At 48.4% G+C, this 24,957-nt stretch overlaps 1 protein-coding gene and 2 long non-coding RNA genes across 5 annotated transcripts in view; 2 read left to right on the top strand and 1 right to left on the bottom strand.

Annotated features, from left to right (window-relative positions):
• Positions 1 to 22,372, bottom strand: part of RBMX2 (RNA binding motif protein X-linked 2) — a 26,309-nt gene extending 3,937 nt beyond the window's left edge. Inside the window, exons 1-5 of the mRNA XM_073596753.1 lie at positions 22,221 to 22,372; positions 20,150 to 20,265; positions 16,928 to 16,979; positions 7,226 to 7,355; positions 2,102 to 2,270 (exon numbers count right to left, since the gene is read on the bottom strand). Of these exons, the coding sequence (XP_073452854.1) occupies positions 2,102 to 2,270; positions 7,226 to 7,355; positions 16,928 to 16,979; positions 20,150 to 20,265; positions 22,221 to 22,225 (472 nt within the window). The 5' untranslated portion in view covers positions 22,226 to 22,372. The remainder of the gene's footprint in view (positions 1 to 2,101; positions 2,271 to 7,225; positions 7,356 to 16,927; positions 16,980 to 20,149; positions 20,266 to 22,220) is intronic.
• Positions 1 to 24,957, top strand: part of LOC141106205 (uncharacterized) — a 210,228-nt gene that overhangs the window by 96,489 nt on the left and 88,782 nt on the right. The gene's annotated exons all lie outside the window — the stretch shown is intronic.
• LOC141106206 (uncharacterized) lies at positions 21,508 to 24,957 on the top strand. Of its 2 annotated transcripts, XR_012235697.1 has the most exons (3): positions 21,805 to 22,538; positions 23,761 to 23,885; positions 24,217 to 24,957. It is a non-coding gene; the product is annotated as an uncharacterized lncRNA (long non-coding RNA). The 2 variants fall into 2 exon arrangements; XR_012235696.1 differs by lacking the exon at positions 24,217 to 24,957 and having other exon boundaries at positions 21,508 to 22,538; positions 23,761 to 24,146.

Here is a 24,957-nt window from a genome sequence, read left to right as displayed (position 1 = left end):
TTAAATATGACACCACGGAGTTCGGAGAGACTCAGCGGAGCTGAACGAGCGCCGCCGAGATACACATAGTCGACTGTACTCGGCTGTTTCCGGTGCCGCTCACAGTCCCGCCCTATGATGGACATAACACAGGTCCAATGGCGGGACTGGGCGTGACTGCGAGCGGCGCCGGAAACAGCCGAGTACAGTCGGCTATGTGCATCTCGGCTCCGCCCAGTCACTGTGATTTCGGCGGCGCTCGTTCAGCTCTGCCGAGTCCCTCCGAACTCCGCGGCGCCATATTTAAAACTACACGCTATGTGAATGTCGGCTGCGGTCGCTCCGATAGATCACAATTAGCGGGGATCGGCGTATAACACGCACCCACGATTTTCCCCTGATCTTAAGGGGAAAAAAGTGCATGTTATAGGCTGATAAATACGGTATATATATATATATATATATATATATATATATATATATATATATATATATATATATATATATATATATATATATATCCCTTTAAGAGCTATGGGCGGAAGTAACGTTTTGACGTCGCTTCCGCCCTGCAATGTTATGGAGACGGGAGGGGCCATCTTCTCCTCACTCGTCTCTACACCCAGCAAGGGGTAACATCTGATCGCCTCTGCCGACGGCTCCGGTAAGCGGCAGAGGGCACCGGAGCGCGGTGGGAGGGGGCCCCTCTCCCCCCGCCAATAAAAGTGATCTTGCGGCGAATCTGCCGCAGAGACCACTCTTATTGGAAAGCGGACCGCCGGCCGAAGAAGAGGATACCGGGGTTATGGCAGCTAGCTGCTGCCATAACTATATTCCTCTTCAAACTCAGGCCGTATATCGGCGTGCGGCGGTCCGTAAGCGGTTAAATGAATTTAAACAACAAAACACAATATACACCCAAATTTTATTGTATAATAAGAAAGATGATGTTTTGCCGCATAAATAGATAACAAACATGTCACGCTATAAAATTGCTCGTGGAATGGCGACAAACTACTTAAAAATCTCCATAGACAACGTTTTAAACGCCTTTACAGGTTACAAGTTTGGAGATACACCGGAGATCTGGCGCTAGAATTATTACTCTCGACGTTCGCAGCGATACCGCTCATGTGGTACGAACGCCATTTACATTTGTGGGCGTGACCTACGTATGTGTTCACTACTGCACGGGAGCTCGTGGGGACAAAATGTATATTTATTTTATTACTTTATTTTTTTTTATTTTAGCACTGTCCCCTTAAAAAAAAAAAAAAAAGGAAGAGGCCTGGTTTACATTGGTCGGAACCGGAAGTGATGTCATGTTGCTCTGGTCCTCCTAGGGCAGTGATCGCGAACTTTGGCATGAGCATCATGGGAAATGTAGTTCGAAGAACATCTGGGGTGCTAAGGTTCTCCATCGCTGCCCTAGGGCATAAAGATGAGCAGAGGCCATCTTTCCTTCGCTCAACTCTATGCCCAGCAACCGCCAGCAGTCTTTTTTTTGGACTTCCCGATCCGCCAGGTAAACCCGAAAACCACCAGAATGGGATGGGAAGGGACGGGGCGTGAAAAGGGGGTCCCACTGTTCGGCGCCCGAGGGTAAATGATACTGGGGGGGTTATGGCATCTAGCTGCAGCAATAACCCCGGTAGTATTTAACCTTAAAGTCATGACGTATTTTCCCAGTTAGGCAGTCGGCAAATGGACACACTATATGCCCAAACATATAACAGTTTGTTGGGACATCCTATTCCAAAGTCAATATGGAGTCGCCCACCACCCCTTTGAAGGTATAACATCCTCCACTCTTCTGAGAAGGATTTTGGAGGGTGTCTGTGGGAATTTCTGTCCATTCAGCCACAAAGATCATTTGTGAGGTCAGGTAGAGATGTCTCCGGCTCGCTTTTAGCTTATCAAATTAGGGTTGAGGTCAGAGATCTATGCGGGACACTCAAGTTCCCCCCACACCAAACCAGGTCTTTATAGAGCTGGCTTTGTACAGTTGGGGGTGGGGGGAGGGGAAGGACCTTCATCAATCTGTTACCACAAGGTTGGAACAGCACAATTGTGTAAAGAAAAAGAATGAAATGCAAGCTGGGAGATCGGGGAAAGCACTCACGTTTCTTCATCTTTTGTGGTTCCTCTGGTTCTTCTTCTGAAGATGAAGGGGGCATTTCTGCACCGCAGCCTTTTTCCCGGAGTGTTTTGGTCACTTCATCGATATCGTCGCCATCTTTAGGTGGGCGGTAATTTGACACGTGGTCAACGCGAATTGTGCGTCCTCTCAGCTATGTGGAAAACAAACAAAAATGTACTGAATTTAACCACAACACAGAAGGTGGCAACACCTGGGCATGTTCTCTAAAACAGTGTGCAGTGAAGGAGAAGTAGTTCACCTTTTACAAAAAAAAAATAAACCTATTTTTGCATTTTTTATTTTAAACAGGAGCTTGCAAAGTATTGCCCCAGATCATGGGTGCAATTTCAGGATTCTGCACACACTCTCTCCAGCTTTCAGCCCACACCTCTGTACAGGCTGTTAGCATGTAAGCTGGAGGGAGCGCCAACGGGGCCTAAGCTGGAGGGGGCCTAAGTTGGAGGGGGCGCCAACGGGGGCCTAAGCTGGAGGGGGCGCCAACGGGGCCTAAGCTGGAGGGGGCGCCAACGGGGCCTAAGCTGGAGGGGGCGCCAACGGGGCCTAAGCTGGAGGGGGCGCCCAAGCTGGAGGGGGGCCAACAGAGCCCAAGCTGGAGGGAGCGCCAACGGGGCCCAAGCCGGAGGGGGCCCAAACGGGGCCCAAGCCGGAGGGAGCGCAAACGGGGCCCAAGCCGGAGGGAGCGCAAACGGGGCCCAAGCCGGAGGGAGCGCAAACGGGGCCCAAGCCGGAGGGAGCGCAAACGGGGCCCAAGCCGGAGGGAGCGCAAACGGGGCCCAAGCCGGAGGGAGCGCAAACGGGGCCCAAGCCGGAGGGAGCGCAAACGGGGCCCAAGCCGGAGGGAGCGCAAACGGGGCCCAAGCCGGAGGGAGCGCAAACGGGGCCCAAGCCGGAGGGAGCGCAAACGGGGCCCAAGCCGGAGGGAGCGCAAACGGGGCCCAAGCCGGAGGGAGCGCAAACGGGGCCCAAGCCGGAGGGAGCGCAAACGGGGCCCAAGCCGGAGGGAGCGCAAACGGGGCCCAAGCCGGAGGGAGCGCAAACGGGGCCCAAGCCGGAGGGAGCGCAAACGGGGCCCAAGCCGGAGGGAGCGCAAACGGGGCCTAAGCCGGAGGGAGCGCAAACGGGGCCTAAGCCGGAGGGAGCGCAAACGGGGCCTAAGCTGGAGGGAGCGCAAACGGGGCCTAAGCCGGAGGGGGCGCAAACGGGGCCTAAGCTGGAGGGGGCGCAAACGGGCTATGAGCGTGCTGTCTGCTGCAGTGGCAGACAAGGCTTGTACTTTTTTTATTCACAAATTCCCATTTTCAAAATGTGACAGCGGGTGCGGGAAGAGGATCCCCTGCCCGTTGTCACAGGAAGGGGGGGGAGGCTGCTGAGCTTGTTACATGATACACCCTAAATACGGGTGTTAACGTGTTCAGAAAGGTGAAGTTATCCTTTAATGAGAACGGGAAGGGAATTTCCTACTCTCAACATGGACCCAACATCAGTCCCCTTCTTCCCCCTCCCAAGTTAAATTAAAAAGTGAAATCCTGCTGCTCCTTCCCCTCAGGGGTGGAAAGTTTGGGAAGGGGGGGTTGAGTGGTGATTTTTAATCGATACCTGCTCTCACTTCTGCAATCCTGCCTAAGCAAGGAGGAGTTCCTTTGCCCCTCACCCACTCCTGCAACCTCCTAGTACATGCGACATCCTAGCGACATCCTAGGAAGCTGCAGGACCATTTGCAAAGCGCCGCGCGTGCATGCATTGTGGGGGAGTTGGCCGTGTGGTTCCTCCGGACGGCACAGCTGGCACCCATATCCAATATTGTGGCTCCGCGGGGACTCACGGCGCTATAAAGACCCGGCTGTGGAAAGACCCCAGGCACTGGTATGTACCCAATTCATGAAAGTTAGCGGCTACAGGATTTGAAAAACAAAAAAAACACATAACTGTAGTTTCTCTTTAACCCCTTCAATACCGGGCACTTTCACCCCCCTTCCGGCCCAGGCCAATTTTTAGCTTTCAGCGATGTCGCACTTTGAATGACAAATGCGCCGTCCTGTAACACTGCACCCATATGACATTTTTATCTCATTTCTTGAGGCCTGAAATGTACAAATACCCCCAAATGACCCTCTTTTTTGGAAAGTAGACAGCCCAAGGTATTTAGTACGAGGCATGGAGAGTTTTTGAAGTTGTAATTTGTCACAATTGTTGGGAAATTTTTTTTTTTTTTTTTTTTTTTTTTTTACATACGGTCACCAGTGCAGTACAGCGTCATCACATAACTGGTGTGGTGGTGATCAGGGGCACTGACTGGTGACTGTATGTAACAAACACAAAAAAAACATTTTTTGTTTCAAATTTTTTTTCTTTAACAACTTGCCGACCAGCCGCCGCAGCAGCGGAATGGCGCAGCTGGGCGAAACAATGTTATGTTATGTCGCTTCGCCCTGTGGCCACATGGCACCCGCCAGGCTCCCGCGATCGCTCGTGACACACCGAGAACCGGGATCTGTGCGTGTAAACACACAGATCCCAGTTCTCTGAGGGGAGAAGAGACAGATCGTGTGTTCATACACAGTATGAATAGCGATCTGTCATCTCCCCTACACAGTCCCATCCCCCCTTCAGTTAGAACACAGAGAAGGAACACAGTTAACCCCTTGATCGCCCCCTAGTGTTAACCCCTTCCCTGTCAGTGACATTTTTACTGTAATCAGTGCATTTTTATAGCTCTGATCGCTGTATAAATGCTAATGGTCCCAAAAAGGTGTCAAAAGTGTCCGACGTGTCCGCCATAATGTTGCAATCCCGATAAAAAAAATTAAAATCACAGATCGCCGCCATTACTAGTAAAACAAAATGCCACAAATCTATCCCCTATTTTGTAGACATTATGGCTTTTGCGCAAACCAATCAATAAACGCTTATTGCGATTTTTATTACCAAAAATATGTAGAAGAATACATAATCAACCTAAACTGAGATAAAATTAGCTTTTTTTTTTAAAAATGGGGATATTTATTACAGCAAAAAAGTACAAAGTATTGTGTTTTTATCAAAATTGTCGATCTTTTTTTTTGTTTATAGCGCAAAAAATAAAAACCGCAGAGGTGATCAAATACCACCAAAAGAAATCTCTATTTGTGGGGAAAACAAAGTACGTCAATTTTGTTTGGGTGCAGCGTCGCACGACCGCGCAATTGTCAGTTAAAGCGATGCAGTGCCGCCCGAATCGCAAAAAAAACGGCCTGGTCATTGAGCAGCCAAATCTTCCGGGGCTGAAGCGGTTAATGCCCCCCCCACGAGGCATATTCTGGGAAAGACGTCCTATGACATCCACACAGAAGGAGAGAGCTCCCAGCTTTCATTTGTCTATAGGGTGGGTCGGGGACGCAGTTAACCTCTTGGCGCCAGCCGCACGCAAATACACGGCCCCTCGGCGGGTGGGCCTAGGCGCTGAGCGGCTGCATATCTGCGTGTATTAGTGCAAATACAGACCACAGTTACCGGCGGCTAACGGAAAGCTGTGATCGGGAGCTTTCTGATCATGTGACCGCCCAATCATGGCGGTCATGTGATCTTAAACTCCGCCTCCCAGGCCTTTAAGGGGTTTAGGATGCCGGGAGGCGTGGTTTATGATCATATGACTGCCGTAATTGGCTGTCACATGATCAGAAAGCTCCCGATTGCCGACTCCAATGTGTCTCCTAAATTCTGATTATCTCTCACAGAGATCACAGGACTCCCCCTAACAATGCCTTTATCTGTCTCTCTCTTCAAGGTGGAGTCATTGCTCTTCAGACATCATTCAGGGTCACGTGATCGCGTGCGCAGGAACAGGGATCTGTGTGTATAAACACACAGATCCCTGTTCTGTCAGGGGTGAGGAGACATATCGTTTGTTCTTACTAAGTAGGAACAACGATATGTCTCCTCCCCCAGTCAGTCCTATCCCCATACACTAAAGCCTCGTACACACGATCGGATTGTTGGCCAACAGAGCGTCAGACTTTTGTCCGAAGGGCGTGTGCCAGGATCTTGTCTTGCATACCAACGGCACACAATTGTCGGCCAAACAAACACGAACGTAGCGACGTACTACGAGGAATTTCAGCTCTTGAGCGCCACCCTTTGGGCACCTTCTGCTAATGTCGTGTTTGGTGAGCATTGATTCCGAGCATGCGTGTTTGTACTTTCAACTTTTGTGTGACGGACTTGTGTACAGACGATACGAAAGTCTGACAACAGACCGTTGTCCGGAGAAAATTTACTAGCCTGCCATCCAACATTTGTTGGCCGAACGTTGGACAACAATTGTCAAAAGGAGCGTACTAACGGTAGGATTTTAGGACAACAGTCTGTCAAACAGACAATCCCCTGCCAACAATCTGATCGTGTGTATGAGGCTTTAGAACACACCTTTAACACCCCTTGATCGCCCCCCTAGTGTTAACCCCTTTCCCTGCCAGTGACATTTACACAGTAATCAGTGCATTTTTATAGCAGTGATCGCTGCATAGATGTTAATGGTCCCAAAATAGTGTCAAAGGCGTCTTATCTGACCGCCATAATGTCGCAATACCGCTAAAAATCAAATCGCAGATCACCGCCAGTAAAAAAATAAATAAATAAATAAATAAATAAAATAAAAATGCCATAAATCTTTCCCATAGCTTATTGGGATTTTTTTTTTACCAAAAATATGTACAAGAAGATATATTGGCCTAAACTGAGGAAGAACTTTGTTTTTTAAAAACATTTTGGGGATATTATAGCAAAAAAGTAAAAAAAAAAATATTGCTTTTTTTCAAAATTTTCATTTTTTTTTTTTATAGCGCAAAAAAAAAAACAAACAACAAAAAAAAAAAAAAACACAGAGGTGATCAAATACAACCAAAAGAAATCTCTATTTGTGGGAAAAAAAGGACGTCACTTTTGTTTGGGTACGTCGTCGCACGACCGCGCAATTGTCAGTTAAAATGACGCAGTGCCGTATCACAAAAAATGGCCTGGTCATTGAGCAGCCAAATCTTCCCGGGGCTGAAGTGGTTAAAGTCCCACCAAATCTCCTCTTTTTGTATTAATCAGATGTCATTGTCTCACCTTGATGCCATTCAGATTGTCTACAGCCAGCACTGTACTTCTCTGATCCTCATAACACAGAAAGCAGAATCCACGAGAGCGCCCGGACTGTTTGTCACGCACCAAATTAATATTCACCACTTCACCGTATCTACAAAGAAAAGCAATAAACTCAGAATTACAAAGAGATTATAAAGCAGAACTCCAGCAAACTGCTATAGTATACACAGCGGCCGGTCAGATCCTTATATTTGACCTTCTCTGGTTCCTCCCTACCTACAATCCTTTACAAGGTGGTACCGAAAAGTTTCGAGACTAGAGACTAGCTCGGGTCACAAGAAAGTACTTTATCTACGTTTATCCACGATCACCTTCAACATGTCCCCTCACACAGCTATACGGCACTTCCAGTGTTCCCGACACTCCTGGAATGTGTCCTGGAGGTCTTCTTTTCGATGCGTGTCAAGTACCTTCTGGATCTCCACAATGTTGTCAAAACAGCCACCTTTGAGCTGAACTTGGTGGACCTGCCTTGCCGTTTTCAGGTTGTGGAGATGATGGGATCTTCCAATGTCAAGACTGTTGCTGCATCTCAGGGTTGTACCCGTACACCCAAGTATGTATATATATATATATATATATCTTTTTTTTCTCAGGGAACAGGTGCAGGAACTCCACCCATCCGAGTCACCCTTCGTCTCCGCCCCCCACCATCCCTTGGTTTCACCCCCTACCCACCTCCCAGTACAGCACCTTTCTGAGAATACAGAAGTATTTTGGGCTACTCAGTAATTTCTATGAAATTTGTTAAAAAAAAACAAGAAAGATAGTAAAACAGATCCCTTTAATGAGCAACAATAGACTCCACCCCCAGAAAATAAAAGGACCCTCCAGCAACAACAGATCCCCCACACAACAAAAGACTCCCCCCCCAGCAACAATGGACCCCTCCACAACAAAGTACCACCCAAGCAACATTAGACCCTTCAGCAGCCAGGAACAATAGACCTCTCCCTCCACAGTAGATCCAACCCAGCAACAATTGACCCCCCCTTGCAAGATAAGACCCCCCCAGCAACAGTAGACTTACCCAGCAACAATAGACCCCCCACCAGCGACAATACATACCCCAGCAGCCTTTGCCAGTACATACATTCAGTGCTGGAGGTGCCGGAACTGCGTTCCCGCTAAAAAAAAAGGGGGGTGTGTATATATATATATATATATATGTGTATATATATATATATATATATATACACACACACATACACAGATATAAAAAGGTGTGTATATATATATATATATATATATATATATATATATATATATATATATATATATATATATATATATATATATATATATATATATATATATATATATATATATATATATATATATATATATATATATATATAAGGGTTGTCCCGATACCACTTTTTTAGGACCGAGTACAAGTACCGATACTTTTTTCAAGTACTCGCCGATACCGATTACCGATACTTTTTTTTTTAATGTCACGTGACAGTGTTTTTTTTTTTTCATTTTTTTTTTTTTTTTAACAGTGCTTGCTTTTTTTTGGGGGGGGGGGGGGAGGGGGTGAACGTTGTATGTGTGTGTTATTTTTTTTTTTTTTTTACAATTTTTATTTTTTAGAATAATATTTCTTTTATTCTTTATTGTTTTTTTTTTTTTTTTTTTTTTTTTTAATCAGCCCTTTTGGGGGGCTTTGGTGAGATATCAGGGGTCTTAACAGACCTCTGATATCTCCCCCTTGAGACAGAGAAAGAGACAGAGGATAGAGAATCCCCAGTCCCTTTCTCTGCAGCGTCAGCTGCACTGACAATGAATGGAGAGAAGACCGCAGCTTCTCTCCATTCATAAACTGACACATCCTAATCACAGGAGATTACAATGTTTCAGTTATGTGAATGGACAGAGTCAGCTGACTCTGTCCATACACAAAGGAAGGAGGAGGGGGAGGACGGAGGAACGGAGGGGGAGAACGGAGGGACAGATAAGAGCAGAACGGACAGATAAGAGCAGAACTGAGGGGACAGCTGAGAGGGACAGAGGAAAGGAGGGGGCATGGAGGAGGATGCAGTGACAGTCAGCTGTGAGCAATCACCGCTGTCTGTCACTAAAGCTGGTGAAAGCCGCTGGGGGAGAATCTTGTAACTCCCCCACGCGCCGATCACCGCTGACAGTCAAGGTATCGGGGGAAGCATCGGGAGCATTTGCCCGAGTACAAGTACTTGGGCAAATGCTCGGTATCGGTGCCGATACCGATACTAGTATCGGTACAACCCTAATATATATATATATATATATATATATATATATTATTCTCTATTATATATTAGGCATGTGCAATTCATTTCGTTCAGAATTAGTTTCTTAACGAATTTCGACAAATTCGTTAATTCGGAAATATCAGAATTAACGAAAACCCATTCGTAAATTCGAAAAATTTGTAAATTCATACATTTCGTAAATTTGAAAATCTGAAATAATAATGAACTAATAATAACGTAACTACTATTACTAGTAACTATTAAATTCTAGGTATTGTAGTTTCCTTTCAAATTTGGCTGTCAGTGAACGTAACACATACAAATTTATCCGAAGGTTACGAATGATCCGAAATAACGAATGCCGTATCCAAACGAATGGAACGTAATGAATTAATAATAATAATAAATAATAATAATAATAATAATAAAAACTTATTATGATTATTTATTATTAATTTGTTCCATTTGTTTGGATACGGCATTCATTATTTCGCATAATTTGTAACTTCCGATAAATTCGTATTTGTTACGTTCACTGACAGCCAAATTTGAAAGGAAATTACAAGACCTGTAATTTAATAGTTAGTTACTATTTCAGATTTTCGAATTTTTGGGTTTTTGGATATTCAAATTTAGAATTTACAAATGTAAGAATTCACGAATGTACGAATTGCGATCATAACGAATGACCTGAAAAATGAAAAAAAAAAAAAAAAAAAAAAACTGATGAAACAAAAACGAACACATTTTTTGGCTGTGCACATGTCTAAGACCCCTTTCACACTGGGGCGGTTTGCAGGCGTTATTGCGCTAAAAACAGCGCCTGCAAACCGCCCCTAAACAGCCTCCGCTATTTGTTCAGTGTGAAAGCCCGAGGGCTTTCACACTGAAGCGGTGCGCTGGCAAGAGAAGAAAAAAATCCTCTGTCAGCCGCTTCTTTGGAGCGGTGAAGGAGCGGTGTATTCACCGCTCCTAAACCGCTCCTGCCCATTGAAATCAATGGGACAGCGTGGCAATACCGCGGCTATAGCCGCGCTATACGAGGGGTTTTAACCCTTTTTCGGCCGCCAGCGGGGGGGGGGGGGGTTAAAACCGCACCGCTAGCGGCCGAATACCGCGGTAAAACAGCGCTAAATATAGCGCTGTTTTACCGCCGATGCCCCCTACCGCCCCAGTGTGAAAGGGGCCTTATATATCTATCTATATATATAGAGAGAGAGAGATAGAGAGATATATATATATATACACATACACACAGAGAGAGAGAGAGAGAGAGATATATATCTCTCTCTCTCTCTCTCTCTCTATCTATCTATATCTACATCTATATCTATATCTATATATATTTTTATTTCTTATATGATATGTGTGATCTGACGCTTTAACTACCTCTTCTGCATACATTTATTTATATTAATTGCAGAGGAATGAGTTACTTGCTAAATATTTTATGAACAATGTTGACTCAAGACAACTAATGGAATCTGGAATGGAATCAATGGAATAATGGAATCAATTAGCACTGCCCCGATCGTGAAGATGGAAACATGGTGGCCTCCAGTCTGCACACCTATTATTTTCCTGCTACATCTAGGCCCCCCCCCTTTTTTTTCCCTTCTCTAATCCAATACAGAACTCCAGAACATCACGGCTGATGCTAATGCTAAGCGTCAGATCACTACAGCAGGTTAACGCTGTGATGGGCAGATCATACGGTGAACGTTTCTAATTGATTTACATGTTATTGATCAATTAAAACAAAAAAAAGTCAGGATTTAATGTATGTTCAGCAGGGAAGGGTACAAGTGCTTTTTTTTTTTTTGTCTGCCTACAAAAGCGCAGTCTGCCCATAAATCACCGCTGACCGACCGCCGTCAAACAACGAATGGCTCCCCCGCGCGAATTGCCGTAGCTGTACAGCGGGCGCTTTAAGGGCCATAGGGGGCACGCGCCTGCCGCATCACTTAGGAGCCGATGCGTGTGCCGCCATGTCTGCCAGGCACCCGCGATCACACCTGACAGAGCCAGAACGGGGATTTGTAAACACACAAATCCTCGTTCTGTCAGGAGTGAGAAGACAGATCTGTTGTGCCTAATGCTTAGGAACAACGATCGGTCTCCTCCCCCAGTCAGTCCCCCCCCCCCACAGTTAGAACACACACTGAGGGAACAGATTTAACCCCTTGATCGCCCCCCTAGTGTTAACCCCTTCCCTGCCAGTGACATTTATACAGTAATCAGTGGCTACTTTTAGCTCTGATCGTTGTATAAATGTCAATGGTCCCAAAAAAAAAAAAGTGTCAAAAGTGTCCGATCCGTCCGCCGCAATGTTGCAGTCCTGATAAAAATCACTGATCACCGGCATTACTAGTAAAAAAAAATAAATGTCATAAATATTACCCCCTATCTTGTAGACGCTATAACTTTTGCGCAAACCAATCAATATACGCTTATTACGATTTTTTTAACCAAAAATATGTAGAAGAATACATATCGGGCCAAACTGATGAAGAAATTAGCTTTCTTTTTTTTTTTTTTTGATATTTATTATAGCAAAAAGTTAAAAATATTGGGGTTTTTTTTCAAAATGTCGCACGTCTTTTGTTTATAGCTCAAAAAATAAAAGCCGCAGAGGTGATCAAATACCGACAAAAGAAAGTTCTATTTGTGGGGGAAAAAAAAAGGACATTTTGTTTGGGTACAATGTCGCACCACCGCGCACGACAGACGCAGTGCCGTATCGCAAAAAATGGCCTGGTCAGGAAGGGGGTAAATTCTTCCGGGGCTGAAGTGGTTAAAGAAACAACTGGCTGGTAAAGAAGAACATAGTCATTTCCAGTGGTGGCTGACAACCCCCCCCCCGCCCATCGGTGCAGGCAGTGGCTCCGGTGTCCGCTCCTCCCGCGTCTCCTCTCTGATCTCCAAAGCGCCGGGCATCCAATAGGATAGCCTGGCACTTTGGCCAATCAGGAAACAGGTCTCACAGACCTGCCTCATGATTGGCGGGGAGGAACGTTAATGTGAAAATAGCAAAAATTAATTCGCTATCGTCACAAAACAGGGTGGGATCGGGACGCAGTGCTCTGCACCCCAATCTCACCCTGTTTTGAAGCCTATCAGAGCCTCTGGGTCTAATCACATGCTTCTAAATACACACCTATAAATAGATAGGGAGGCCGGCGCCCACAATACACGGGCCGCCACTGATCAGCAGCTCTCTGCTCCGCCACCTCCTCGCTCACTGGAGCGCTGGCCTGTGGAGGAGAGTGGCCGACTCAGGCTCTCAATGGCTCACTGAGAGGCTGAGCCGGGTGCCGGTCCAGGCATGTGGGCAAATCCTGACTCTATCGTCGGGAGGACGCCCTAGTCGGACTGACTCTGATGTCAGCAGAGAGCGGACTTCATTCTGCTCTCTGCTGAAAACAGGTCACAACAGGTGTGCACAGGCCCGGATTTACTCCCTTTGCCGCCCCAAGGCCGGGTCCTTCAATGCCCCCCCCCCCACACACACACACCACGTCCTTTATCGATGACTTCTACAATAGATCAATTAAAAACATATCTCCACACACGAGAACACTGAAAATAACTGGCTTTAATTGTACAGACTAAAAATACTTCAGGGTAAGCGCGCGAGGGGTAAGGATTTTTCGCAGGCAAATTTTCAAGGCAATGGCTGGTGTTAGTGCTTCAATCATCCCCGGCACCATGGTTGTTATGGTGTCAGGATGATTGAAACACATTATTTCTATCATTACATTGTAATATAAACTGAAATAGTTCAACTCACCATAATGCAGAATCATTGGGAGCCCTGAGCGTGTCACTTGCCACCATCTCTTGTCACTTGACACGCTGCCTGCCACCAGATGGGAATGTCACTTGACACGCTGCCTGCCACCAGATGGGAATGTCACTTGCCACGCTGCCTGCCACCAGATGGGAATGTCATTTGCCACGCTGCCTGCCACCAGATGGGAATGTCGCTTGCCACCAGACGGGGATGTCCCTTGCCACCAGACGGGGATGTCCCTTGCCACCAGACGGGGATGTCCCTTGCCACCAGACGGGGATGTCCCTTGCCACCAGACGGGGATGTCCCTTGCCACCAGACGGGGATGTCCCTTGCCACCAGACGGGGATGTCCCTTGCCACCAGACGGGGATGTCCCTTGCCACCAGACGGGGATGTCCCTTGCCACCAGATTGGGATGTCCCCTGCCATGCTGCCTGCCACCAGAAGGAGGAGGGCGGAACTGCGGTGCGGGCAATGAGAGATGTCATCTTTCTCCCCCGCCGCCGCACCGCTGACATTACTTGCTACTCTCAATTTTTTCAAAAATGGCGCCGGGCGGCGCAATCACGCTACTGTGCATGCTCCGCCCGGCCGAGCGCTTACGAGCTTTCCCGAGCCCGGCCGGCTTCGGAACGGCGCATGCGCAGTTTCGTGGTCGGCTCGCGGCCATCTTTTCTATGGGCACTGGTGCCCATAATAGACTGTAATCGGCAGCACGAAAGGGAGGGCGGCCACAAAGTCGCTGCAGGAGCGGCGCCACCCCTAGACCACTGCCACCCCGAGGCCTGGCCTCGGTGGCCTTGTGGCTAATCCGGCCCTGGGTGTGCAGAATGAACTGGACTCCTGTGATCCATAGGAGAAATACAACCAAACGAGCTCAGGCTGGACTTCTCCTATAAAGTATGACCAGAGGCGGCTCTAGGCTTTGTGAGGCCTTAGGCAAAACTAGACATGAGGCCCCACTCACTCCCATAATGGGAAAAATAACTCAAAAGATAAAAAATAACGGTGTCCCCCCCCCACAGCACTGCCAACCCCCCTCCTCTGCCCTCACGCTGACAGCTGTCTGTGTGTGTGTGGGGGGGGCTCTTTAGGAGGGAGGCCGGGAAAAGCCCCCTACCTTTTCTAAACGAACACAGTGAGTGATTGGAACTGATTTGTGTTTACTATGCTTTGGTTTATGAATTGATAGGGGCCTCTGTCTCCTGTTCATTCATCTGCAGTGCAGCTGAGGCTACAGAGAAAGGAACTGGGGAATGTGTTTCCTCATTTCATTTCTCGGTCTCAAAAGTGAGACTTCAGGGGTCTGTTTAGACCTCTGATATCTCACCAAAGAAACCAAAAAAATCTCCCCAAAAAACGTAAAAAATAAAATATAAATAACACTATAAAAAATAAAAATAATAAAAAAAAAAAAAAAAAGACTTAAATTTCTAATCAAACTAAAAAGCCATGCCCAATAGATAGCATAATTTAGCCACACATACAAATGTTTCTGTATGGCACAGGTCACCCTCTCCCTAGTAAGGGCCCCTACTGTACAATGGCGGTAAACTTGAGTAGGAGAGGAAAGCGGAGTGTATGGCGGTGGGTAGTATATACATGAGAGGGGTGCGGAGTGTAGGGTGGTGGGTAGTATGTACATGAGAGGGGTGCGGAGTGTATGGTGGGTAGTATGTACATGAGAGGGGTGCGGAGTGTATGGTGGGTAGTATGTACATGAGAGGGGTGCGGAGTGTATGGTGGGTAGTATATACATGAGAGGGGTGCGGAGTGTATGGTGGGTAGTATGTACATGAGAGGGGTGCGGAGTGTATGGTGGGTAGTATGTACATGAGAGGGGTGCGGAGTGTAGGGTGGGTAGTATGTACATGAGAGGGGTGTGGAGTGTATGGTGGGTAGTATGTACATGAGAGGGGTGCGGAGTGTATGGTGGGTAGTATGTACATGAGAGGGGTGCGGAGTGTAGGGTGGGTAGTATGTACATGAGAGGGGTGTGGAGTGTATGGTGGGTAGTATATACATGAGAGGGGTGTGGAGTGTAGGGCGGTGGGTAGTATATACATGAGAGGGGTGTGGAGTGTATGGTGGGTAGTATATACATGAGAGGGGTGTGGAGTGTATGGTGGGTAGTATATACATGAGAGGGGTGTGGAGTGTAGGGTGGTGGGTAGTATATACATGAGAGGGGTGCGGAGTGTATGGTGGGTAGTATATACATGAGAGGGGTGTGGAGTGTAGGGCGGTGGGTAGTATATACATGAGAGGGGTGTGGAGTGTAGGGCGGTGGGTAGTATATACATGAGAGGGGTGTGGAGTGTAGGGCGGTGGGTAGTATATACATGAGAGGGGTGTGGAGTGTAGGGTGGTGGGTAGTATATACATGAGAGGGGTGTGGAGTGTAGGGTGGTGGGTAGTATATACATGAGAGGGGTGTGGAGTGTATGGTGGGTAGTATGTACATGAGAGGGGTGTGGAGTGTATGGTGGGTAGTATATACATGAGAGGGGTGCGGAGTGTAGGGTGGTGGGTAGTATATACATGAGAGGGGTGCGGGGGGGGGGTAGGGTGGTGGGTAGTATGAAATACACATTGATACATTAGTGATCAGTGGTGGTTATTTAACCCCTTTGTGGTACATTAGTGGCTCTGGTATCAGAGTTTGTGGACCTTTCGTTCTGCACCATATAGGGGTTCATTATCTCTGATATCGGTACCACTAATGCAGCACAACGGGGTTAAATAACGGCCACTGGTCACTAATGTAGTGATGCATTAACCCCCTCCATGCTGCATATTACAAATACCAATGTAAATGACCCCCCTCCCCCCCATAAAGAGTTAAACACTTCAGTCAGGTGACACATCGAGGCCTCGGTGACAACACGGCCTTAGGAAAGGTTTGAAGCCTCTGTCATCTTACTTGCACTGTTGCTCGGCTCTTCACTGGCTCCTCGCAGGTCTGTGCAGCAGCAATAATCTCCTCTGCTCTTTCATCCCGGCCTGTGAATGACATCACGGGGGGGCGGGACTAGGAAGCTCCTGTAGGGAGGAGATCACTCCATCTGACAGGGAAGTGAATGGGTCGGTCGGTTGGACACACAGAATACTCGCACCGCTGCAGATAGACAGTGTACCGGCGGCCGGCGGGTGTCACGGCTGTCTGCAGCGGTGCGGACTCCGGAGCAAGCGGCATTTTCACAAGGCCTCCCCGCCCCCCAGTTCAGTCCCCCCGACGTCCTGGCGGGTTCAGCAGTGGCCGGCCCGGCAGCTCCGCCTCCACCTCCTCTACAATTCGTCTGCAGCAGGCAGCGCTCTCACCCTGCCAGCTTGGGGGACACTGACCGGGGATATTCCCTCTCATTCTCTCACACACAGCAGGCAAATTAGGCGGCTGCGAGGCCCCTGGGAGCGCGAGGCCCTTAGGCAGCCGCCTTTTTTGCCTAATTAGAGAGCCGCCTCTGAGTATGACATGAAACAGGATGCCAAGGACACAAGAATCAGAATTTGGTGATATCTACTACTTTGGGAGGAAGTTCTAGATATTTTTTTTTTTACAAAGATAAGTTCTAGATATTTACTATCTCCTGGGGGTGGGGGGAGAAGAATAAAAAAAATTTAAAAAAAAACTTACTGTGAGAAGACACAAATAATGTCACCTTCTGTCAACTCAAAAGGCAGCCCTCCTACAAGGGAAAAATAAGAAGGAGGAGGGAGGAGGGGAGGAGGGAGGGAGGAGGATGGAGGAGGATGGAGGAAGAGGAGAGGAGGAGGGAGAGGAGGGAGGGAGGAGGGAGGAGGAGGGAGGAGGGAGGAGGGAGGGGAGGAGGGAGGAGGGAGGAGGGAGGGAGGGAGGGAGGATGGGAGGGAGGAGGGAGGATGGAGGAGGATGGAGGAGGGAGGAAGGAGGGGGGAAGAGGGGGAGGAGGGAGGAAGAGGGAGGGAGGGAGGAGGAGAGGAGGAGAGGGGAGTAGGGGGGAGGGAGGATGAGAAGGGAGGAGGGAGGATGGAGGAGGGAGGAGGAGGGGAGGGAGGGAGGGAGGGAGGGAGGGAGGAAGAGAGGAGGGTGGAGGGGGAGGAGGGAGGAGTAGGGAGGAGGAGGGGAGGGAGGGAGGATGGAGGGAGGAAGGAGGGAGGATGAGAAGGGAGGAGGGAGGATGAGAAGGGAGGAGGGAGGATGAGAAGGGAGGAGGGAGGATGAGAAGGGAGGAGGGAGGATGAGAAGGGAGGAGGAAGGATGAGAAGGGAGGAGGAAGGATGAGAAGGGAGGAGGAAGGATGAGAAGGGAGGAGGGGAGGGAGGAGTAGTGAGGAGTAGGGAGGATGAGAAGGGAGGAGGAGGAAGGAGGAGGAGGGAGGAGTAGGGGGGGAGGAGGGAGGATGAGAAGGGAGGGGGAGGAAGGAGGGAGGAGGAGGGAGGGAGGATGGAGGAGGGAGGGAGGATGGAGGAGGGAGAGGAGGGAGGATGAGAAGGGAGGAGGAGGAAGGAGGGAGGAGGAGGGAGGAAGGAGGGAGGAGGAGGGAGGAAGGAGGGAGGAGGAGGGAGGAAGGAGGGAGGAGGAGGGAGGGAGGATGGAGGAGGGAGGGAGGGAGGATGGAGGAGGGAGGGAGGGAGGAGTAGGGGGGGGAGGAGGGAGGATGAGAAGGGAGGAGGAGGAAGGAGGGAGGAGGGAGTCATACAAAGAAATATCAGACTGGTAGATTTGTAACAAAGTACAAACATCACTTCTTAGAAGGACATTAAAGAGGCCCTGTCACCCTTCATAGCACAACTCCGCTGTCCCTTTTTCTTTGGCTACTTGGATACATGGAGATCTATTCTGGACACTTTCCTCTGAGCTCTTCACTCATCCCAATTAGAATCCCGTCATTAACCTTTGCGCAGGTCACGTGTATTTTATTTATTTATACACACATACAAACATAATATATATACACACATCTATTTCTATATCTGTCTATTTATCTCCCTCTCTCTCTCTCTCCCAAATGAAAGGTCACTGAAGTTCCTCTTTAACCCTCTTTCCTGTCGCCGCTTCCTGGCCCTTTAAGTGGATTGAAATGCAGAGAGGCGGGCACTCCAATCATGTTACTGCTGTGATTGGGAGCTTTCAATCATGTGACAGCCAATCACAAGTACGCATCGGGAGCTTTCCTGCGACAGTTTAGCTGCTGTGCTGGGAGTGTCGCTCTGGGCACAGTATACCGTTACCATAGAGAGACGTATAGATGTGGCCTCTGGGCAGGTGGGCTTTAACGAGCGGCTGCATCTCTAAGTATACAGTATATACACTCACCGGCCACTTTATTAGGTACACCTTGCTAGTAGCGGGTTGGACCCCCTTTGGCCTTCATTCTTGGTGGAATAGATACAACAAGGTGTTGGAAACGTTCCTCAGAGATTTTGCTCCATAGTGACCTGATAGCATCACACAGTTGCTGCAGATTTGTCGGCTGCACATCCATGATGCCAATCTCCCGTTCCACCACATCCCAAAGGTGCTCTGTTGGATGAGATGTGGTGAGTGTGGAGGCCATTGGAGTACAGGGACCTCATTGTCCAGTGGTGAGATGATTTGAGCTTTGTGATATGGTGCATTATCCTGCTGGAAGGAGCCATCAGAAGATGGAGACACTGTAGTCATAAAGGGATGGACATGGTCAGCAACAATACTCAGGTAGGCCGTGGTGTTTATATGATGATCAATTGGTACTAAGGGGCCCAAAGTGTGCCAAGAAAATATCCCCCCCACCATTACACCCCCACCACCAGCCTGATACGGTGATACAAGGCAGGATGGATCCATGCGCCAAATTCTGACCCCACCATCTGAATGTCTCAGCTGAAATCCAGACTCATCAGACCAGGCAACGTTTTTCCAATCTTCTATTGTCCCAGTTTGGTGATCCTGTGCCAATTGTAGCCTCAGTTTCCTGTTCTTAGCTGACAGGAGTGGCACCCGGTGTGGTCTTCTGCTGCTGTAGTCCATCTGCTTCAAGGTCCGATGTTTTGTACGTTCAGAGATGGTATTTTGCATACCTTGGATATAACGAGTGGTTATTGGAGTTACTGTTGCCTTTCTATCATCTGGAACCAGTCTGCCCATTCTCCTCTGACCTCAACAAGGCATTTTCCTCCACACAACTGCCACTCACTGGATATTTTCTCTTTTTCCCACCATTCTCTGTAAACCCGAGAGATGGTTGTGTGTGAAAATCCCAGAAATACTCAGACTGGCCCGTCTGCCACCAACAACCATTCCACGTTCAAAGTCACTTCAAATTCCTTTCTTCCCCATTCTGATGCTCGGTTTAAACTTCAGCAAGTCGTCTTCACCACGTCTAGATGCCTAAATGCATTGAGTTGCTGCCGTGTGATTGGCTGATAAGCAGTTTCTGTTACCAAGCCATTGAACAGGCGTACCTAATAAAGTGGCCGGCGAGTGTATATTATATAACCTCAAAAAGTGACAGAACTGGAATTTTGCGAATGCGTGTTTTGCCAAAATCCCAGTTGTGACACATCTGAGGTCATATAATACAGAAGCCCCGATGACTTCAGTGCTTGAAACCCTGAAATTGGTTGGTTCTCTTACTGCTGTGAGTATTCAATAAAAGCCGCGGATTCTGACCAATGGTGTGGTGCCGTTACTGCTTAGTACATATTTGGGTTTTGTACGGCTCCCCCGGGCTCTGCTAGAGGGATTTACACACATTTCCTGTCCCAGTCACAGCGGTTTCACCAGACAGGAATAACATCAAATATACACACATATATATAAAAACCTGACAGGGGTTCTAAACATAAACTCTAACACATCCCTAGTCCCCTCGGCTCGCACTGCTCGGGGACTCACCCAGAAATATCCAGGCGCTGTCTTTGTAGTCCTGATGCCACGACACGGAATCCTTCACACCGAGCCGAGCCTCCCGTTCATTCAGCTCATTGATCAGCTTCACTTTTGTTAACGGACTACAAAAAAAAAAAAAAAAAAAAAAAAAAAAGATAATGGATTAACAAACGCAGTCACCATAGCCAGGGGGACAGAGCTCGGCGCGGACAGAGCTCGGCGCGGACTCGGGGGCCGGGGGAGGGACAGAGCTCGGCGCGGACTCGGGGGCCGGGGGAGGGACAGAGCTCGGCGCGGACTCGGGGGCCGGGGGAGGGACAGAGCTCGGCGCGGACTCGGGGGCCGGGGGAGGGACAGAGCTCGGCGCGGACTCGGGGGCCGGGGGAGGGACAGAGCTCGGCGCGGACTCGGGGGCCGGGGGAGGGACAGAGCTCGGCGCGGACTCGGGGGCCGGGGGAGGGACAGAGCTCGGCGCGGACTCGGGGGCCGGGGGAGGGACAGAGCTCGGCGCGGACTCGGGGGCCGGGGGAGGGACAGAGCTCGGCGCGGACTCGGGGGCCGGGGGAGGGACAGAGCTCGGCGCGGACTCGGGGGCCGGGGGAGGGACAGAGCTCGGCGCGGACTCGGGGGCCGGGGGAGGGACAGAGCTCGGCGCGGACTCGGGGGCCGGGGGAGGGACAGAGCTCGGCGCGGACTCGGGGGCCGGGGGAGGGACAGAGCTCGGCGCGGACTCGGGGGCCGGGGGAGGGACAGAGCTCGGCGCGGACTCGGGGGCCGGGGGAGGGACAGAGCCCGGCGCGGACTAGGGTTGCCACCTTCTCTTCAAGCCAAACCCGAACACTTTCACGTCGCACGCCAATTTTTTTGTAGTAGACTCTATAGAATTGTAAAATACCTGGGACACCTCTTGGGTTACCCAAAGAGAGTAGTAATGAGGTGTGCTACGGTCAACAGTGGCTGTGGCCAAATTGCATTAAGAGTGGGGGGGGGGGACTTAAAGGGGCATGGTTAAATAAAACAAAAGCATTTGTGTACTCATAAAATGTGATTCGATTAATAAAAGAATTGTCAGTTAAAATATGAAACTAGCCTACCTTAAAGGTGGACACTGTCAGCCAGTAGGGCAGAGATTGGTGTCAGTAGGGCAGTGGACGGTGTCAGTAGGGCAGTGGACGGTGTCAGTAGGGCAGTGGACGGTGTCAGTAGGGCAGTGGACGGTGTCAGTAGGGCAGTGGACGGTGTCAGTAGGGCAGTGGACGGTGTCAGTAGGGCAGAGGACGGTGTCAGTAGGGCAGAGGACGGTGTCAGTAGGGCAGAGGACGGTGTCAGTAGAGCAGAGAACGGTGTCAGTAGGGCAGTGGACGGTGCCAGTAGAGCAGAGGACGGTGTCAGTAGGGCAGAGGACGGTGTCAGTAGGGCAGAGGACGGTGTCAGTAGGGCAGTGGACGGTGTCAGTAGGGCAGTGGACGGTGTCAGTAGGGCAGAGGACGGTGTCAGTAGAGCAGAGGACGGTGTCAGTAGAGCAGAGGACGGTGTCAGTAGGGCAGTGGACGGTGTCAGTAGAGCAGAGGACGGTGTCAGTAGGGCAGTGGACGGTGTCAGTAGGGCAGTGGACGGTGTCAGTAGGGCAGTGGACGGTGTCAGTAGGGCAGTGGACGGTGTCAGTAGGGCAGTGGACGGTGTCAGTAGGGCAGTGGACGGTGTCAGTGGGGCAGAGGACGGTGTCAGTGGGGCAGTGGACGGTGTCAGTAGGGCAGTGGACGGTGTCAGTAGGGCAGTGGACGGTGTCAGTAGGGCAGTGGACGGTGTCAGTAGGGCAGAGATTGGTGTCAGTAGGGAAGAGGACGGGGTCAGTAGAGCAGTGGTTGGTGTCAGTAGGGAAGAGGACGGGGTCAGTAGAGCAGTGGTTGGTGTCAGTAGAGTCAGTCACCACTGAACACACACAGGACAGGAGCCGTCCGGGGAGCGGCTGCTATTAGAGAGTTTGCATCCAGCAGACATGAGCGGCTCTCTCGGATTACAGAGGTGCCCGGAGATCACATATCACACATTCAGGAGATTTATCCGGGTCACTTACTTCATTGCATTCGCCCAGTCTGCGGCTCTCCGTGTTGTGGTAGCACAGTGAGGACGTCACCAGCAAGCGACCGGGACCTCGCCTGACGTCACCACGCCCCTTACGTAGCGGAGAGAGAGAGGAGGCAGAGCCAAGACCTGGCAGGGCGCTCACCTTAGCTCCGCCCCCTAATTCCGGCTCCCTCAGTTCCTCTATGCAGAGCAAAGCAGCGGCCGCCCTGATCCCCTCCCCCTGTCAATGCAGCACTTCTTACAGGAGCCCAGCAGAGGGAGCAGCAAGTGCGACACACAGCTTACAGAATGGGAGAGCAGGAGAGAGGTGAGTACAACAGTCCATCACTGAGCACCACTGTCCCCCTATCCATCCCACTGTCCCCCCTACTGTCCCCCTGTCCCTCCCACTGTCCCCCTATCCATCCCACTGTCCCCCCTACTGTCCCCCTGTCCCTCCCACTGTCCCCCTATCCATCCCCCTGTCCCTCCCACTGTCCATCCCACTGTCCCTCCCACTGTCCCCCTGTCCCTCCCACTGTCCCCCTATCTATCCCACTGTCCCCCTATCCGTCCCCCTGTCCCTCCCACTGTCCCCCCTACTGTCCCCCTGTCCCGCCCACTGTCCCCCTATCTATCCCACTGTCCCCCTATCCATCCCCCTGTCCATCCGACTGTCCCCCTTTCCATCCCACTGTCCCCCCTACAGTCCCCCCTACTGTCCCCCTGTCCCTCCCACTGTCCCCCTATCTATCCCACTGTCCATCCCACTGTCCATCCCATATAGAGCCATGACAGGTCCACTTTAGTTATCATGATATAAAATAATGTATGTGGGGGAATTTTGTTGTGCGTGATTTTTTTTCTTTTTTTTGGGGGGGGGGGGGGCAGCATTTCATTCTTGGTACCAGGCAGCACAATGTCTTGGGCCGGCACTGAGGGCGGCACACACAAAACATTGTTGAAAGTCGTTTGTTTGTCACTTAAGCCAGACAAAAAAATCAGGAGACGGGTTGATGCATTTCATACGAGTCCTTCGTGTTTATTCATAACAATGACAAAGGCCAGAAATCTGATATGTGAAAAGGATCCAACAAGGAGAACTCCCAGAATCAGCTGATTGTCAGAGTCATCAGACTGGGGCCGTACATAATGAACACTAATCTTTAAAATCAATAAATAATGTACATCAAAAGATAAAGAAAAAGGCGGAAAATGATTAAGAAAAAAAACGAGAAAAAAGAGAAAAGCAAAAAAAATAAATAAATAAATATATATAATAATATATATGTATGTGTATATGTGTGTGTATATGTGTGTGTGTGTATATATATATATATATATATATATATATATATATATATATATATATATATATATATATATATTTTATATACATTTTTTTTTTATTTTATTTTCATTTAAAAAAATATATAAAAAATATATAATATCTATATATTATAACCAAGTATTTTAAATCTTGTACTTCTCATTCATTTTTTTTTTCTCAATGTAGTAATTTCCTAATTTATTTAAATTTTATTTTTCAGGTGATGCAGAAAAAAAAAAATCGTACAGCTTTGTAGCCTGGATGTACGACGATCTAAGGAATTTATCATTTAATAAATAATTATTTATGCCTGTTTTGTACGCCTGTGGGTTGCAACCTCACGTTGTACGTTATGCTTTTTTTCTTTGTTGATTTGCTTTGTTTGTTTATTGTTTGTGCTATTGTATAATACAAAAATTTTTTTTTTGTTTTTTTTTTTTTTATTTATTTATTTGATATGGCCTTTATGTAAATAATCCTGTTAAATTGTATTGTTGTTTTCCTATGTTGTATTTTAATGATATTATTGCATTTCATTTAGCCTTTAAGTTTTATGTAAATCTTGTTAAATTTTATTAAATAAAAATGTTAACTTTATTACCACAATCTGTGTTTTTTTTTTTTTTTTATCTTATTTTTTTTAATTATTAAATAATTTTATTATTAAATTGTATAGGCACGCATGGAAAAAAAAAGGCCGCACCTGGAGTATGCTGTCCAGTTCTGGGCACCGGTCCTCAGGAAGGATGTACTGGAAATGGAGCGAGTACAAAGAAGGGTAACAAAGCTAATAAAGGGTCTGGAGGATCTTAGTTATGAGGAAAGGTTGTGAGCTCTGAACTTATTCTCTCTGGAGAAGAGACGCTTGAGAGGGGATATGATTTCAATTTACAAATACTGTACTGGTGACCCCACAATAGGGAGAAAACTTTTCCGCGGAAGGGAGTTTAACAAGACTCGTGGTCACTCATTAAAATTAGAAGAAAAGAAGTTTAACCTTAAACTACATAGAGGGTTCCTTACTGTAAAAGCGGCAAGGACGTGGAATTCCCTTCCACAGGCGGTGGTCTCAGCGGGGAACATCGATAATTTCATGAAACTGTTAGATAAGCACCTGAATGACCGCAACATACAGGGATATACAATGTAATACTGGCATATAATCACACACATAGGTTGGACTTGATGGACTTGTGTCTTTTTTTTCAACCTCACCTACTATGTAACTATGTATGTAAGACTGACCAAGTAGTAATGCATGACTTATATGTTCTTTTGTAAAGTGCATTTAAAGGGTTACTAAACCCTTTTATTTTTAAAACATACGGTCATACTTGTCTCCTCTGTGCAGTTGTTTTTTGCACAGAGTGGCCCCCGATCCTCCTCTTCTGGGGTCCCTCAGCGGCGCTGGTGGCTC

The sequence above is a fragment of the Aquarana catesbeiana genome, linkage group LG08, assembly GCF_042186555.1.
Source record: "Aquarana catesbeiana isolate 2022-GZ linkage group LG08, ASM4218655v1, whole genome shotgun sequence".
NCBI classification, from domain to species: Eukaryota; Metazoa; Chordata; class Amphibia; order Anura; family Ranidae; genus Aquarana; species Aquarana catesbeiana.
This window is presented reverse-complemented; position numbering and strand designations above follow the sequence as displayed.